The sequence below is a fragment of the Pinus tabuliformis genome, chromosome 1_1 (assembly GCF_031772625.1).
Source record: "Pinus tabuliformis cultivar Carrire ecotype Pingquan chromosome 1_1, CPIR1, whole genome shotgun sequence".
In the NCBI taxonomy this organism is placed as follows: Eukaryota; Viridiplantae; Streptophyta; class Pinopsida; order Pinales; family Pinaceae; genus Pinus; species Pinus tabuliformis.
This window is the reverse complement of record NC_142297.1, coordinates 591,192,697-591,211,341: the sequence shown is the minus strand read 5'-3', so window position 1 is coordinate 591,211,341 and position 18,645 is coordinate 591,192,697. Positions and strand designations below refer to the sequence as shown.

The window sequence follows — 18,645 nt, the reverse complement described above, 5'->3', positions numbered from 1 at the left end:
GATTCTATGGGGCACAGTAATAACAATATGGGGGCAATAGGGGCACAACAATATTAATAAGGGGTATAACTACAATAGTAATGGGGTAATCACTAGTATTATGGGGACCCAACATATAATCCATATGCTCATGTGGTTAGTTATGTGCTTCTTGTTGATCCACTTCAAGTTCCCAACAAAGAAGCATTTGATAAGTCAAAATGTTTTGAATACAATTATTATGTGCTTGGGGGGAACCATTCTGTAGAAGCTCAAAGACAATTGATGGAGGAATATCCTAATAACCCATGTTTTGAAACAATGAAATGTATCATTTACGCTGGTTTATCAGATACAGAAGCAAAGTTAGTGGCATGGGATCATAATTCAGATAATGAATATAGGATGTCTATGACTTTCATCCAAAGGGTTAGATTTATTCATAGTGAATTTGAAGAAAAATGTGGTGGGGATAGGATAAATGTTACTGCAGATTTCCGAAAGGAATGTTGTATGGAAATAGGATATCAAATTGAAGAGAAAACCAATTCAAAAGGTGGAAAAGGCAACAAAAATAGTGATTTATTCAGAGGTGTTGATAACATTTTCCAATTGGCATTTAGCACTGGAGATGTTTGGAAGTTGATTGATGAGATTTTTAGCATGTGGGAAGACATTGCCATTAAAAACTAGAAGGTCAAAAAGTCTAAGCCATTGATATGTGGCAACAGTAAATTAGCTCCTGAAATGAAGCAGCTTCCAGACGATATGACTATCACACCTTGGAGGGCAATGCAAGGAGTGAAAGATGAAAAAATTGTCAAAACAATATTATCTCGTGTGAGGTCAGCGGAATTATCATTGAAGGAAATGTCTGAAGAATTTCAAAAGTAAGTTTGTTGAAATATTTTTATTTATTTCTAGATTATAATTATATTTTAAATAAAACATGTTGTTCTTAGTAGTATTTGTTATACATATCATTATATTAACTTTTTGTTACTTTATCTATGCAGTCACAAAGTTTATATGAAACTTCAAGAACAAATGGTTAGATTGTTGAATGAAGATAGTTGGGATGATGTTGTACACAACTATCCAGATTCAAGTTCTACATCAACATTAAAAGCTTTTTATCTTGCATTTAAAAAGGTATCTTGATTTATACATTCATTTTTATTCACCTATGTACTATTTTTAATTTATAACTTACACATATATTTGTTTATTTTATAAAAGATGAGGAAGGATGATAATGGAGCGCCAGATAGTTTCAAAACCTTTATTGAAAAAATAAAGATCGAAAGACTGAGGAAGCAATGTATTAAGAATGTTCAACTTGATCCAAGTCTTAATCATTTCATTTGGAATGGGCTAGACACTATTCAATATCAAGTAATACAAGGCGACTGTGAAGACATTGCTAAACTCATACCTAAAAGAGATTATGCCCTAGTCATTGCAGATATTCCCTATGGTTTCAATATTCCAAACATTGACTATGATAGTGACCCTTATACTTATCAAGCTCTTAGTAAAGTGGTTGCGGGATTTGTAGAAGTCACGTCATCACCATTATGGAGATTTGTGACATTTCATTCAGACACACAATTGGCAATGATATTGTCAAGCTTCAAGGGGAAAACAAATTCAAGGATGCAGCATACATGGTAAGACGTTTAAAATGTATATTTGATTAATGTTGAAAAATTTATTTATGTACAAGTTAATTGAACTTTTACTATTTCATGTTACAGGAAAAAGTCAAATCTTCTTAACAATGAAGATCAACAATTTATAAATGATTGTGAGTTCATTCATATTGATAGTTGGGCAAAAGATGATAGCCATATGTCTATGATTTTTAATCGGGTAGACGGAAAGAGTCATAGCCAAATACTGACTTATGATGCTGTTGTGAGAAAACTAACATATGAAGACAAAGAAGTAAAAGGAGAGATAGTTAACATTTATCAAAAACCACAATTATTGATTAACTATCTTATAGACATTTGTTCAAATGAAGGAGATTGGGTTCTGGATTTATTTTCTGGCTCAGGTAAGTTTTATTATATGGAATTGAATTTCAATATGTTATTTTTTAATTAATATGTCATTATACTAATTTAGTTCATTATTTCTTTTGTGCTTGATAATTAGGTACAACACTAGCATGTTGCCTTCAAAAAGGAAGAAATTGCATTGCAATTGAAAAAGATCCAGTACGGTGCAATTTCATTCAGCAAAGAATTAATGCTCTTCAATTTCTTCCAGATGCAATGCAAGAAATTGGGTTGAAGAAAGGGGACTTTAGTGAATCACGTGTGGCAAAAAAGGCAAAGGAACCCCAACCACCATTACATGGATGTTTGGAAAGACATACATTGGGAGATTCGCAGACATCAAAGACCCATTAGAAGAGGAAAATGAGCAAAAGGAAACAGAAAATATTGTGGAAGAAGACAATGATGAAACTCTAGAGGATGAAGAGTTTGGATTACGTGACATTGTTGATTAAATTTAAGTTATGCTTGTAAATCAAGCTTTGCAATGTTTTGACTTTGACATTTTATGAGAAGAATAAACACTCAATTAGGGTTGTTATAGGTTCAATATTTGTAATATGTGATTTTCGCATTAATTTTTAAGTTAATCATTATTTTTTGAAAAAAAAAAGTGATTATTATTATTTCTTTGGCATGAAATTCATAAAAAAAAACTATTATTTAACCATTTTTAGTTAAAATTATCGTATAAAAATTGTGATTTTGACATGTCAATTCTAGCAAAAAATTATCAAAACGTGTAGTTTTTTAGTTATATTTATGTAAAAAATGGTTATTTTTATGTCCATTGTTAAAAAATATTGTTTTTTAGAAACAATTATTTCATGTGGATTGAAAAATTAATTAAGGATGTATAAATATGTAGAATATTGAAAATTCTAAATATCAACCTTCTAATTTAAAAATGCAAAACAATAAAAACCTCACTAAAAAAAAATTAAAATTAAAATAAAAAACAAGAAAATGTGAAGAAAATGACCACTTCAAAAATTATCAAATTTACAAAATAATTATTTACATTTTATACATTAGAAAATTTAAAGCCAAAAAACAGGTCTTTTAAAAAAAGGGTGTGATGTAGAATACTCACTTTTTTAGATCAGCATGAAAATCACTACCATTATAAAACGTAATGTACATAAAAAAAATTAAAGTGCCAAAAACTATGCTCTAAAAAAAACATGTGCGTTCTGCATCACCCCTTTTCAAAATCAGGTCACTTTTTTGCTATCTCTACGAAACGGGTAACAGTATCAGTTCCGGTTTCAAAGTTTACATTGTTCCTCTAGTTAGTCATTGTCAAACTTCAAAAATCCATTGAAAAATAATATATGTGACCTTTCCATGAAGTCTAAAATGTGCAATTTATTTTCATGTTCAAGCCTTTAGGTGCTTTGTTGGCTACTCTTGTCCCAGTTGTCAATTTCAATGCAGTCATGACATCTGAGAAGTCTTTTAATTTCTAATGTTTGTCATAGTTTAGTTGTCACATTTACGCATTAAAAAAAGTGTACTGTGTTGGCTAATATGTTTGAAGTAGAAATAACTCTTATAATCTCGGTTTGAATGTTTGTCTCTATTGCATTTATAGCAATATTGGTTGCATTAGTAGCAGCAAGCCCCACAAATGGATAGAGTGGAAGAATTCTTCAGCCCTCTTGATCAAAACTATGTGAGCAATTATATTACATTATTGAAAGCATTAATGAACATCAACTATCTACTTGGCCTTCATATTTTATGAATATAAATGTACCTACATATCTAGAGCTAGTGGGCATAATTAAATGTTTATTGTAGTTGTCAGATGCAAGCTCTCTTTTGTTTCATCACATTGTGACATCGTTATAATTTTCTGGTATAATGGTGTGCCTTATGCTAGTGTTAGATCCAAAAACTTGTATTTAATTTGGAATTGCTATTTCTAAAGCTTTTACAACACTAACGCTATCAGTCAAACTCTAGCTCCCTCTCACTTGAAGATAACTTGTTCCTTCATTTGAACCTTGTTCTCATTGGAAATAATTTAAGAGAATGTACTCAGAATCGCTGTGCAAAATATGAAGTCCCCTGATTCTCCAAAACTGCAGGAAGATTGAGTTGTGATGAGCCTTGACATGTCACTATATTTGATGACAGTGACTAATAGTGGATTATGACATGGACTTTTTCTAGTGGTGACATGGATGCAAACTTCATCTTCATTCTTCGTGAAACTACAATTGTTGATGTTCTCCACCCTCCAAAAGGTCTCTGATCAAATGGAGTCTTCGAGGTACTTTGATCATCAAGGTTTAAGTATTTTCTTCTTTATTTCTATGCTTCCATTGTTTGTTCTGCTCACTTGATATTCCTCATGTATGCTTGCTATGATGTTTATAGAAAACTTGTATCTTCAGTCAAAAACGACGAGCAACTATGAGCCTGAAAATCACCTATTCCACTAGGTATAATTTTTTTTTTATTCATTTTAGTTCATTACTCCCAAGAGGGACAAAAGTGGCACCCAAGGGAGAAGGAGGGTGTAGGGAACACTCCTAAATATTGAGGGATCAAGGCGTCAAGTCTTAAGATGGGCTTATGTGCTTAAAAGGCCCAAGAGGGCGCATGGTGCAAGTCCAAAGGCTGAAGGGAAGAGCTTCATTCCTTCGAGTGAACTCATCCACTCTAATGATCTAAAGGGTGCACAACACATTAAGGAAGGCTAAAGGGTAAATCTTAAGGTCTTCAAGGTGTGTTTGCATGCTCAAGGAGGGCACACTTCTTCGAGTCGATGGAGTGCACTCAAGGAAGACTTGGTCTTTTTTGAAGGGTATAGATTGGAGAAAGGAAGAAGAAAGAGGCTTAAGGAGTGTGCCTAGTGACATTGGAAGGTGCATGGTGCGCTTTCGAACAACGTAGGGTTCCACATCAAGGCTTCAAAGTGTTCCCATGCACTCTTTTCTTTAATGAGTTCACTTTGAACCAAAAATTTATCTAACTCTGAAATATTGAGATCAAGAACTTGGCACTGTTATTTTTTACTATTATGTGATCTACTAGACATTGATTCAATGATAAAGAGAAGGTGCTTATTGATTGATCACAAAGTTAGTTCCACAGGGCCGAGGATATTGGGTTTGGGCCCAACCCTAGTGTCTTAGGACCCTCTTATGTATTTGTATCTCCTTTTAGCTCATAGCACTTCTAGTTTCTTACATTCAAGTAGAAAATAATCCATCAATGTATGTGATTGCGGTCTCTACCTCATCTCTCTCATGGTAGCATGAATAGAAGGATTTACAACAACAGTTTAAAAGTATTATCTTTATCATTTCTTAGAATAATATTTGTGTTAGTCATCTTATGGCCATGTGCTTGTTGTATCTTAGGAATTGGTTTATTTATTAGATTAGAGTTTTGGAATAGATTTGATAATGTTAAAATTTAACTCATCTATTCCACTACTAGTTGTTTCATTTTGTCAATAATAAATGGGTAGATGCATGTGATGATTGCAGGGTTGTTTGGAATTTTAGGTAATGGAACCTTCACCACCTCCATCTTAGACTTCCTCACATTCTCTTCTGAACCCCAAATTCTATCCTAAAAATTATGTTCGTGATACCATTTTCAAGGGATCGCCGAGAGCATCCCTCCTAGTGGAAAATATTCCTTCAAAAGGTTGTGATATTGGCTAGGGGATTTGGCCACATTTCAATCATCTACACAAATCTCCATCCACCTTTCGATATTTGATGCTTTGTATCTAATAAACATGTACAATGGGTCAAGTGGTTACCTCTCGCTGAATGGTGGTATAACACTTCCTTCCATACTGCACCAAAAATGACCCCATTTATGGCACTTTATGGATATCATACATCGTCCATCAAATCATCTTTAAGAGAAAATTATAAGGTTCAAGCAGTGGAAGATCACATTGAGCATCAAAAACAAGTTCTCCAACTCTTAAAGGATAACGTCACTTTGGCGCAAAATAGAACGAAACAACAAGCATATCAACATCGCAGTGAAAGAATTTTTGATCTAGTTGAATGGGTATTTCTATGACTACAACAATAAAAACAAATGTACCTCAAGCAAGCTAAGAAGGATAATAAATCATCACCAAATATTGGTACTATTGCATACAAATTGGAGCTTTCTACATCTTCCCGAGTGCACCTAGTTTTCCATCTTTTGTGTCTAAAGAAGGTTATAGGTGATAAAATCCAAGTTCAAACAATACTTCCAGAACTTGACAAGGAAGTTAAAATCATATTGGAACCTGAAGCAGTCATAGAAACAAGAACTCGACAACTACGAAATAGACCAATTATCAGAGTATCTCATAAAGTGGAAGGACTTACCTGTTGAAGATTACACAAGCAAGGATGGGAAGTTTTTACAGAAGCATCTAAAACTACTCAAGTGTTGACGACAATGCTTTTTTGAAGGAGTGGGGCATGTTAGGTCCCTACAATACTAGGTTATTACCCCATTATTATTTCCATTGTAGCCCCTTCTTGTTATTGAAGTGCCCCTGTTGTCCCCATATTGTTATTATTGTGCCCCATAAAAGCCCACTGTTGATATTGTTGTGCCCTTAAATTATTTTTTTTATGATGCCTCTGATTATATTGTGACCCCTTAAGCTCCTATATATAGAAAGGATGTTTTTTCATTTCTATCATCCAAGAATTGTTCATTTGTATAATGTAAATCAGGTTTCCCCCTCGAAGAGGCTAATTTTGAAGTCTTTGATATATCTCTTATTCTATTTTGTGAGTTAGTTGCATAACAACACCAACATCATCATGGAGTTCCAAGTACACTATCTCTCAAAACTACTCCAATATCAACAACTACACCTCAAGCGATTGGAATACAAAGTGGGAAATTATGTTGGAAACCACGAGACTAGGTTGTGGAGCCTAAAATATGTGTCTTTTTATTTATAGGTTGTGAAGTATGATGAAGTGCTAGATAAAATAAATTTTGATAAACAGAGGTTGTTGCTTGTGATTTTTTGCTTGACGATCCATCGGTCTCTTAGAGAAATGTTGTTGTTGTGCAACATAGAAATGACAGGTTCACATCTTCCACTAGAAAAGATTACTTGGTAGCTACCTAGAACTTAATTGAGTTTATGTGAAAATTCAAATTCCACCTAAATAATAAGGAATAATATGGTTTTTGTGTAAAGCCTAGCTTGGTAAGAGTTAATTGTTAGAATGTCTATTGTACACCTTAGTAGTGGATCGGTTAGAAGCCCAATATAATAATTTGTCATAGGAACCTTTACTCTCAATTTCTAGCTTTTAGTATACTTTGTTGATTCCAAGTGGACCTTCAAAGTTTTTGTTCTAGACTTTTGTGGCACTCAAGATGGCATGAGGGCATTTAAAAGTGCTTCCTTTTGTTGGTGGTTTATGTTTGGATTGCCTACCCTGAGTTAAAATATGTACTTTGTTGTTTCTCTTAATTAATATTTCTTAATTGGAGATTTCCTTTAGTATATATATTTTTTTCAACCTCCTACAAAACTTATTTTTCTATTCATGGGATGGGCCACCCGATTTATTGTTCTCTCATGTAACTTGGAGCTATGCAATTAATATTAAATACAACCCATATTTCTTCTATTTATAAAATATGTGGGTTTGTTGCAATGTTAAATCTTTAATGAAACATTGCTTATATTTGCAACATCAACATAATTGATCTCGACTTACTTTAATGAATTTTGTTGGAAATGAGTGTATCACAAATTATAACCATGTAGAACTTGCAATAGATCAACCTTTACATTTTGTTGCATCATCCATATGTTATATCTTGAGAAAAAATACAACTACCTTTTCACTTAAATTTTTTTAATTGTGCATACAATGTCATGTATCTATGGATTATTATTTAGTGGACAACATCATTACGATTTTGTAAGTAATACTTTTAATTTTGCATGCACTCAACGTCTCCTAGATCGAAGGAGAATTATTTAGTGCACAAAGTCATTACAATTTTATAAGTAACTTATTGTAATTTTCTCTCCCACATATTTATTCACTCAGTATATATCTTCAACTCAGTGGATAATTATCTGAATATCTAATTTTCATATTCACAAGCTTCCCTTTCGCAGATTTTCTAGCTTAAAATCCCAGTTATTTATTATAAAAATCTGATCTACACTCAGTTTTTGTTTATGGTGGCAGTCAACGAGTTACAATACTAGTTTTTAAAACATATAATCATAAATATATTTACATGAAAAAGAGGGTGTTACACATATGAATCAACTTATAGTTTTTTGGCATACGACATTGATAAGCCATGGTATTATAACAAGGTTTTTTTACAAATTAATAATCTCCCTGGTGAATAGTGTTCCATGTTTTTTATGTATATATTTTTAACTTATAATTTTTATTTTCTTTTGTAATATTGGTGGGTCTACATCTTCATCATGTCCAATATATCATGAGATCAGGGTAGGAAATCAAACAAGTGACTTCACATCAAACAATGCCTTAACATAGCACCAACCATTTAATTTATATGGTTGTGTTACTTATATTAAATTTAGTAGAAGATAGTTTATTAATTATTGCATATATATAAATATTATTTTTATTAGTGAAATAATTGATAATGAATCTCCATAATTAAAAGTGAAAGAAGTAATGATGAAGTGAAATTGCATTTCCATAGTTATAAAGAGAATTTTAGGTTCAAGCCAAGACGGATGCTTTGTTCAAATAATCTGCAACGTAGGAGGATTGAATAAATTGTACTTCATCGAGGTTATGAGATATGCATATTAAGATTTCTATTGAATAGTTTAGGGGATATCCAAGATTTGAAAGTTTGACATTATATTTCTACAAAGGCCATGAAACATTGCAAGTGTTAATGGTGTTCAATGGTGCTAATAATATTGGGTTGCAATTGGCATAAACGCTAATGGAGTGGTCGCTTGTAATGTTTTAAAAATGGTTAGAGATGTTGTTATTGGAATTAATAAGTCTTACTTGTATCATTAATTTCTCACAATACTATAAGATTGTAATTGCTATATGTATTGGTTCTTGTGGTGTGGAGAAAATATCTACATGTGTCGAGTGTGGTTGAAATATTCTAATTCTGAAAATAGTTAAAATATTTCCTATATTATACTAAAGCTTGAAATATTTATGCATAAAAAAATTGATTAAATAATATAATGAACTTATTATTATAAATATATAAATTATTTTGATATGTAGATATATATTTTTAACAAAATTATATAGATGTTTCAAATGTTATATTATAAAATATGGTTAATCCTCTAACCACATCTCTATGGTAATCATAAAACATCACAAATCCTCTAGTTAAAGGACCACAAAATATGACAAATTCTTTAGTTGGGTATACAGCATGTCATTGACATTCATATCTATTTACAATGTCTTAGTATTTCATCTAAAATTAGAATTATAAGACAACTTCTTAGAAAGTTATGTGAAAACCTTAATTGAAAAATGGTTTATGTCCATTTTGTATTACTTGAAATCCAAATTATCACTCTAACCTGAAAATAAACTCTATAGTAGGGGTCTTCTTATTATAAGGGTCCCTAAAATGGCCATATAATATTCCATACCATAATTCATAGATTATAATGCATTATATAAATAATCATATTATTATATAAATTGAAGTTTCTTCTTAAACATGGAGAAACCTTGCTTGCATGGTTGAGGTGTTAATGGTTTGAGGAACTTCAATTTATAAAATTATTTTAGATAGTTACGTATTGTACATAGTCTCCATTATATTTTTCCTTGGTTAATATTGTTGATGTTCATTTATGTTAACTTAATTTAGAATCAAATGACCTTGTTTGCAATCTTGTTTTTGGTTTCCATAAAGCTTTTCCCACTAGGACATCCTATTCAAATCCAATTTTAATTGTTTATGAATTGACTTGCCCTGTTGCATGGAATATGTAATAAATACGTTAGCAAAGGAAAAACTCTTTGGTTTCATGTCTCCATGTTGCATTTGGCAAAACATTTTATCAGTATTTTGATTGAGTATGAATTTCTCTCTTTTAACCCGTCAAATTTTAGGAACTATCCAACCATAAATAAAGTATTTTAAATATCATGGTTTTATTATATAATAATAATTTGATCTACATTAACCACTAAAAACTACTAATAACTGTATTTATTATTGCTAAACAACTAAATTATAATTACTTTTATCACATTTAAAATAAAATAATAAATAATACTTTTAAAAAACTGGTTAGCAATAATTTTAAATATTTCAATGTGATTTCTTATTTATTCTAAGACAATAAATTAACCATTAAATTTTAATATTTTTCGTTTAATTTTTAGATGACAGTATTTCTCTACATATTGCTTCTTTCTCAAACATTCATAAGCCTTGTTAGCATTGTTGAGGCCTCAATGTTTTGAGGAGCCCTCATTTATAAATTTGGCATATTAATTTATTTTAGATAGTAAGATGTTCCACATGAAGTTTCCATCATATTTTCCGTTGGCTAATAGGAGTGGTGATGAATCATTTATGATAACTTAAGTTAGAATAAACTTGTTTGCAATCTTGGTTTTGGTGTCCATAAAACATTTGCAATCTTTCTCTTGGTCTCTATAAAGACTTTCCCATTGAGAGATTCCATTCAAATCCAATTTTAATTGTGTATGCATGAATTTTCTTTCCCTATTTTATGGCATATGCATTGATGACATTAACAAAGGTAAAATTATTTGGTTCCATCTCTTGGGTTTTGATTTAAGAAAGACAAGTTTAGTAATATATTTATAATACATATTTTGTGCATATTGCAAAATGATGTATGATTGAGTACGAACTTTATCTCTTTTAACAAGACATTTTAGGAACTATTATCACTCCTCCGGATCTCCAAGGCTGAGAAAGAGTCCAGCTGAGCTAACCACACACCAATATTTTCACTTGGTAGCTAGCCCTACCAAGCCGAAGAGGGCTCTCTCCAAAGGATCACAGCCAAGAGGGTTGGATAGATTAGTGTTTTAGGCTAGATGTAAAGTGCATGAGGTTGTTTGATTTGATTTTGCTTGGGTAGTTACAACGATGAGTGAATTAGGTCAAAGAATGAACTAGGTCATGGCAAAGTGAATCCAAATTGCAGACATCAAATGGGGTAAGGTAGGCAAGATACTTTAAGCTTCGTAGTATAGTGATGAGATGGTTTAGACTAGTGAGATGCTAAAAAGAGCATGAGGCCCATGAATTCTTTTTAAATTGAAGAAATGAAACAATATATGATGATTTTCCCAAAATAGAGCATACAAAGATGAATTTTTCTTATCACACCCTGAAAATCAAACACAATTAGAGTGAAATGGATCATGAAAGGAACAAAATGTTCACACCTATGAAACTGAAGAAGAAACGGGATCAAAATACCATACCACAGGAATCCCACCAAAATACCTGCAACTTCATCCAATATATTCCATGCCAAAGTCCGAAAGCTATTACAACATCCAAGAGAGCCCAACCCTTTCTTACTTCAAATGATGAAATATTTATACAATTTCAAAACTAAAATATCTTAATAAACATCTCAAGATCTTTTTACAAATATCTTAAACCATTTTGCACAAATAGAAATGAAATGTAGGACATTAAAAACTAATGTATCTACTTGGCACTATCATTATGGATTTTTGTTGACAAGGAAGAGAAATTTGAATCTGATTGCAACTCTTAGTTGATGAGGTGGCTAATTGTCTTTGAGCATTTTCCTCCCGTAATTCTACAAAATAGGGTCATGTCATCCCTTTTTATATCTCAATCTAAGATATATTTGTAAATGGTGAGAGGGGTTATTGTAGATAAATATATTCTTGAGATAAACCTCTCTGAGGTTCCCAAAATTTAGCTCCATCTATTCCCAATATGCTCTGCAAAAAGGTGACTCAAACACGACTTTTCACAGTCCGAACAATAGGCTATAAATATGTACATGTATATCTAATTTTGTAATATCTGTGTAAAATATGAAGTAGGTTTTTGTACTTTGGAATATTCGGAACATAAACCTCTTCCATTTTCTCAAGAGTCATCTTGTATTGGCCACAATATGTTCTGCAAAAGTATGACTAAACAACAAAATTTGGAAAAATATGTCTACAAAATGTCATATGTATATCCCAAACCATAATAGCTGTTAGAAAACTGAGAGAGTTTTTTGTACATGAAGATGTTGACAGAAAAAACATATTTCAGTTTCTGAAGATTCGTCCTCATTGGTTTGGAAACAATGTTTGAAGTCAATGTGGCGTATAGCAAAATCATAGTTTCAACTGATCATGATAAATGAATGACGTGGATGCAGGAGATGACATGGAAGTTAGGGAATGGAGGGTAACATAACTAGGAGTGCATGGGAAAAGATCAAGGGAGGTAGATAGAGTGTAGGTGAGTGAGGTTTTTTTACTAGGGCTACCGTCAGTGAGTAAATTTTTGAATGAGGACCATGTTGTTGGTGCCCTTTCCCGGGTGTCCATGGTAGATATATTTTATATGTCCCTCAGGATCCCGGATGGCTCCACCAAAGCCAGCTTCCCCAGGATTACCCTCGTAGGCTCCATCAATATTTACTTTGAAAAAGCCCTGAGGAGGGGGCTGCCAACCCTTCTCCCTTGTGTTTAAAGTTCTCAGATCCTTCTTCACACCATGAGGGTTGATTGCTTGAAGATCCAGATTAATGAGAATTTGTGTCTCCTGAGGCAAAGGAGGGTTCGTCGGTTTCGTTCTCAGAATGCTTCTGACTGTTTCCTTGAGCTGTTTCAAAATCTAATTGATGATAAGCTGGGGTTCTCTGGCTTTGTTTTTGAAGATTCTTCTATTTCTTTCTTTCCAAATATTCCAAATGACAAAGCCTGGAGTTAGCATCCAGGCTTTGTTGATGATTTCATTTTCTGAGAAGTTTTTCCTCCATTTTGCTAATGTATTGGATATGCTGAGCCTATCCCTGTCGGTACGTCTGAAGCTTGAGGCCACCCAATCCCAAATTTTGGTAGAAAGAAACACAAATTAAGCAAGTGTTCAATCGTTTCCTCCTGCAAGCCGCAAAGCTAACATTTAGAGGGGCCAATGAAACCTTTCTTCGTAAGGTTTTCCCAAGTTAGGATTTTCCTTTGATGAACACGCCAGATAAATAATTTTATTTTCATCCATTGAGAGGTCTGCCATAGCTCCTGCTAGACTTTCTCAAGTTTTACCAAGTTAAATCCAGTGATTGCCTATTTAGCCTCTTTGAGATTGTAGTTACCTTCATTGTTCTTGCCCCATCTTAATTGGTCAGGAGAAGAGGAGACCAGAATCCTTCTTTGTTTTACATCCTTAGTAAGAGCCTCTGCCATGTCCTTCAAAGGGATTTCTTCGTTGTAACTTAGATTCTTCCATTTCCTCCATTTATCCTTGTTCCTCCCTTGATCCCAGAAGTCTTTTACTAATAAGAGACCTTTGTTATCTGTGTCCCTTTCCAGGTCTGCCAGTTCATTCCTGTTTAGGATGGGTTCCTGTTGCCAGCTGTCCTCCCAGAATCAAGCCCGGTCCCTAGCTCTAATTTCCCAAAAACAGTGCTTCTGGATAATGCTTTTGTTCTCCCATGCAAGGTTCCAGATGTATGAGCCCCTGATTTGTCCTGTCATTCTAATGTGATCCTATTCCTACCAGTGCTTGGCATACTTTTGAGTCCAAAGCTTGGCCCATGGTGCTCTCGACTCCTTCATCCAGCGCCACCACAGCTTGGCTCCCGAAGACTGACTCAGAGTCTCCAGATCATCCAGACCCAAACCACCATGGCTTTTGGGTTTGCGGAGCTTGTCCCAGGCAACTAGAACCCACTTATTTTTCTTTTCCCCTCTGCCCCACAGAAAATTCCTTTGAATGTTTCTTATTTGTTGCTTTATGCCCTGAGAAGCCGGTATAGCTACCAACATAAAAATGGGAATGCTCTGCAATACCGCCTTGGTGAGCACCAGGCACCCTGCAAAGTTTAAAGCTATGTATGTCCAATTGTTGATTTTGTCCTGAAGCTTGTTTAAAATTGGTTCCCATATATGCTTACCCAGGGGTTTGTCAGTAAGAGGAACGCCTATATATTTGGAAGGTAACTATTCCCTTTGAAGACCCAGAATCCTAGTGATATTTCTCTGTATTGCAATATTAGTGTTAAAGAAAAAAACCTTGGACTTGGTTAGGCTTACCTCTGTCCCCGCTGCCATAGTGAAGTCGTTTAAGATATCTTTGATTGATTTAGCCTCCCTAACTATGGGTACACCCTGCAGCATCATGTCATCCACAAATTGTTGATGAGTGTTGGCCTCTCCATTCGGGGTGAGCTTGATTCCCTGAATTCTACCTTCAGCATTTGCCATTTTGATTGCTCTACCAAGCCCTTCCATAATGAGTACAAAGAGGAAGGGAGAGATTGGATGACCTTATTTGAGTCCCCTGGAAGGTGTAAAAGTATTGGAAGGAGCTCCATTAAGCAGAATGGAGAAACTGGTCGAGGTGACTAAAGCCATAACCCATCTTATCCAGTCTTGGTTAAATCCATAGGCTTTAAGAATGGCTCTGATGTAAGACCAGCTGAGTTTGTCATAGGCCTTCACAAGGTCTAATTGGATGATCATACCTGCTTGCTTGTTGTGTTTGAGAGAGTGTACCACCTCATGGGCTTGGATAATGTTGTTAAGAATCTGCCTTCCCTCCACATAGCGTGTTTGCTCCTCAGATATGAACAAAGGTAGCAGTGGCTTGAGTCTGTTGGCTATCACTTTGGAGATGATTTTTTAAACCACATTACATAAGGCTATGGGTCTAAACCCATCCGGGGTGACAGCATTTTCCTTTTTGGGGATTAAAGCTATAAAGGTTGCGTTTAGTGCTTTTAGAACCTTTTTGTGTTGCCTTGAGTCTTCAACTACCTCAAGTATGTCCTGTTTGACTATATCCCAGCAGGCTTTGAAGAAATCGACATTGAAGCCATCTGGTCCTCGTGCTTTTCCATTTTGCATTTCCTTGATCACCTCACTAACCTCTTCTTCCGAGACTAGCCTGTTGAGATTGTGGTTTTCCTCATTGGTGACCAACCTGGGAATGTACTGAGTGATCTTCGTAATGAACCTGGATCTGTCTTCCATTGGCTCCTTTGCAATGTCCAAGAAGTGTTGTACTAGGGTTGACTCCATGTCCTTGTGAGTGACAAGTTCAAAACCTTGAGAGTCCTTTAGCTTATTGATTTTGTTATGTGCCTTGTGAGCCATAGTAGATTTGTGAAAGAATTTAGTGTTCCTTTCTCCCTCTTTGATCCATTAGATCCGGGATTTCTGTCTCCAAAAAGTTTCCTCTTGTAGACAGCATTTCTCCCATTCTTCCTGCAGAGAATCAGTCAGTTTCTGTCTTTCCTCATTGAAGCCCTCTATGATATTGATCATATTGACCTCCTGGAGCTTCTACTTCGTACTCATTCTGGTTTTGATGATATCACCAAATTCTTTTTTTTTCCAATCCTTGAGTTTGGATTTAATGTGTTTTAGTCTCTACTGGAGCATGTACACCTTAGTACCCTGGATGTTCAAATCCTCCTTCCACCAATTGGCAATGTTTCTGGTGAAGTTGGGGTTAGAGAGCCAAGCATTTTCAAATCTAAAAGGCATGTTCCTCGGTGTGCCCATAAAGGAAGCTTCTAGTTGTACATGTCAATGATCCGAGCCACCAAAGGGCAGAATGGATACTGAAAAGGCTGCTCCTGTGAGGATGAGATCCTCGGAGACGATAAACCTATCCAGTTTTGACGCCACTTGAGAAACTCCACCTCTTTTGTTATTCCAAGTGAATGTCACATTTGAAGTTTCGGTGTCCACTAGTCCCATGTTCATGAGGAAATCTTGGAAAGCTTCAGAGTCTCTGCCCAGCTGTCTGGTACCTCCTTTTCTCTCCGAGAGAGATCTTATCATGTTGAAATCCCCTGCTAGTATCCAGGGTATGTTGGGATAACGTGCTCTGAGACCTTCCAAGGAGTTAAGAAGTTTAAGTTTCTCTACATGCTGTTGAGGGCCATACACATTAGTTATCATGTAGGTCTCCCTATCCCTTGTAAGCTGGCACACCAGAGAAAGATAGTTCTTGGACGCTTCAGCATCCAGTATTACTAGCTTTTGTGGATCCCATAGTGTGAGAATCCCTCCTGCAGAATTAATGGCTTTCACCTCTAAATAATCATACTTAATTAACCATTTCTTATGGATTTCTCTTATTTTTTCCATTGAGCATTTTGTTTCTTGAATAAAGACCATGTCTAGTTTTTCCTCCTTTAATCTATTGTTGAGATTTCTCTGTTTTCTTCTACTCCCTAACCCTCTAATATTCCAGGTTGTGAGCTTCATTAAGAAAGATTAGTAAAAGAGTAGCTGGTAAGATCTCTCATCTTAACTGGGTTAATCATCAGTTTCCCACATTCTGTTAGCAACTCATTCTATCTTTTCCTTCCTTTTTTCCTTCCTGAGTTTTTTGGCGATGATGTCTGCGGGTTCTCCATCACTTTGACCCCACTCTGTTCTTGGCTTTCATGGTTTATTTTGACTCCAATTCCCTTTGATTGTGCCCTCCATAGAAAGAGTTGTTGGACTCGATCATAATCTTCTTTAGGTAGTGAGTCCACACCTTTGTTCTTCCCCTGTTCCAAAAATTGCTCTAGATCTAGTTTTCTCTGTCTAATATCTCCTGCAGTTCATGATCCTCCGTACCTGCCTCACTTGGGGTCGTTTCTTGGTCCTTGCTGATCTCCATACAACTTTGTAGTCCCTCTATTTTCCGATCATATACTGGGATATCCTCCATTTCAGCTTCCATATCCTGCTCCTTTGGGATGTTATCCTTGACTGGGTCTATTTCTACGTTCTTCTCTACTTCCTCAAGTATTTTAAAGCTATTGTGTCTTGTCTGTTTGTCTTCACTTGTCTTCTTATGCAATCTTTTCCCCCTTTCCCTTTGCCTCCAACCTTGGTAAAATCCTCATGATCTTTGTCCATAAGGGTCTTTCCACTATTTTCCATATAGTTTGTGGGGCAATCTTTGAATAGATGGCCATGTTCATGACACTTCCAGCATCTGAAAGGTATGTGCTCATAGTCTACCATTTGCGTCCATTCCTCATCATAGACCTCTAGGATTATTGCATCTGGGAGGGCTCCAGATAGATCCATTTCCACACATATTCTAGCAAAGGAGGTATATTTACCTTTGAGAGTTGCTTCTGATATTTTTACAAAATGCCCCAGCTTGTTGCCTATGGTTTTCAGTGACTTTGGTTGCCAGTAGTCCAGAGGTAGTGAGTACAATGTTATCCAAACTGGTACAGATGTGAATGTTTCCCGTTTCGGGACAAAGTTCATCGTCCATGGCTGCATGTAAAGTCTTGTTGCAGCATAGAAGTACGGTCCCCCTTCAAACACTCTGTCCTTGTCCTCTAGGCTCGCAAACACTACCGTGAAGAAGCCCTTTGAACCCACATGCAAATGTATCTCTCCTTTGGGCTTCCAGTGGCTCCTGATCCAGATGTGTAAAGCTCTCTCCGTTGGCCATATTCCCATAAACTTGCAGATGATCGCATGTTCTCTCATATCGTTCCTATGCGCTTGAATCGTAGGATCACTTAATATGACCCTGGGGCTGATGCTCGATTTGGATTTTCATGCTCCCGTAGTTTTCATTTGAAGCCTTTTCTTGTTGCTTCCTCCTTTCTCCCTTTCTAGACTTGAGTCTTGTTGCTCTTCTTCCTGATCTGGGATCTCATTGCGTCCCACTGTTTCCTTTCCTCTTGTTTTTGCAAACTTTCCCATTAGTGTTTTGAACTGTTTCCCTCCTGCCTCCCTGCCTCCCTCCATGACAGCTTGACTGTAGGAGGGAGCAGCGCTCCCTCCTGCGCGACCCGCCATGAAACCTTAAAACCAAAACTAGCGCCAACTTCAAGTTTTTCTCAAGTTGCAGAGCGTTTTCTCCACACACCTCTCAATTACCACATCAAACAATGCCTTAAAATAGCACCAACCATTTAATTTATATGGTTGTGCTACTTATATTAAACTTAGTAGAAGATAGTTTATTAATTATTGCATATATATAAATATTATTTTTATTAGTGAAATAATTGATAATGAATCTCCATAATTAAAAGTGAAAGAAGTAATGATGAAGTGAAATTGTATTTCCATAGTTATAAAGAGAAATTTAGGTTCAAGCCAAGATGGATGCTTTGTTCAAATAATTTGCAATCTAGGAGGATTGAATAAATTGTACTTCATTGGGGTTTTGAGATATGCATATTGAGATTTCTATTGAATAGTTTAGGGGATATCCAAGATTTGGAAGTTTGACATTATATTTCTACAAAGACCATGAAACATTGCAAGTGTTAATGGTGTTCAATGGTGCTAATAATCTTGGGTTGCAATTGGCATAAACCCTAATGGGGTGGTCACTTGTAATGTTTTAAAAATGGTTAGAGATGTTGTTATTGGAATTAATAAGTCTTACT

General features: G+C 35.1%; 1 protein-coding gene across 1 annotated transcript; it reads right to left on the bottom strand.

Annotated features, from left to right (window-relative positions):
* Nucleotides 1–15,808: 15,808 nt before the first annotated feature.
* Nucleotides 15,809–16,375, bottom strand: LOC149214641 (uncharacterized). The gene has a single exon (XM_089389456.1). It carries the CDS (start codon nt 16,373–16,375, stop codon nt 15,809–15,811), a length of 567 nt encoding a protein of 188 aa, XP_089245582.1.
* Nucleotides 16,376–18,645: the final 2,270 nt, after the last annotated feature.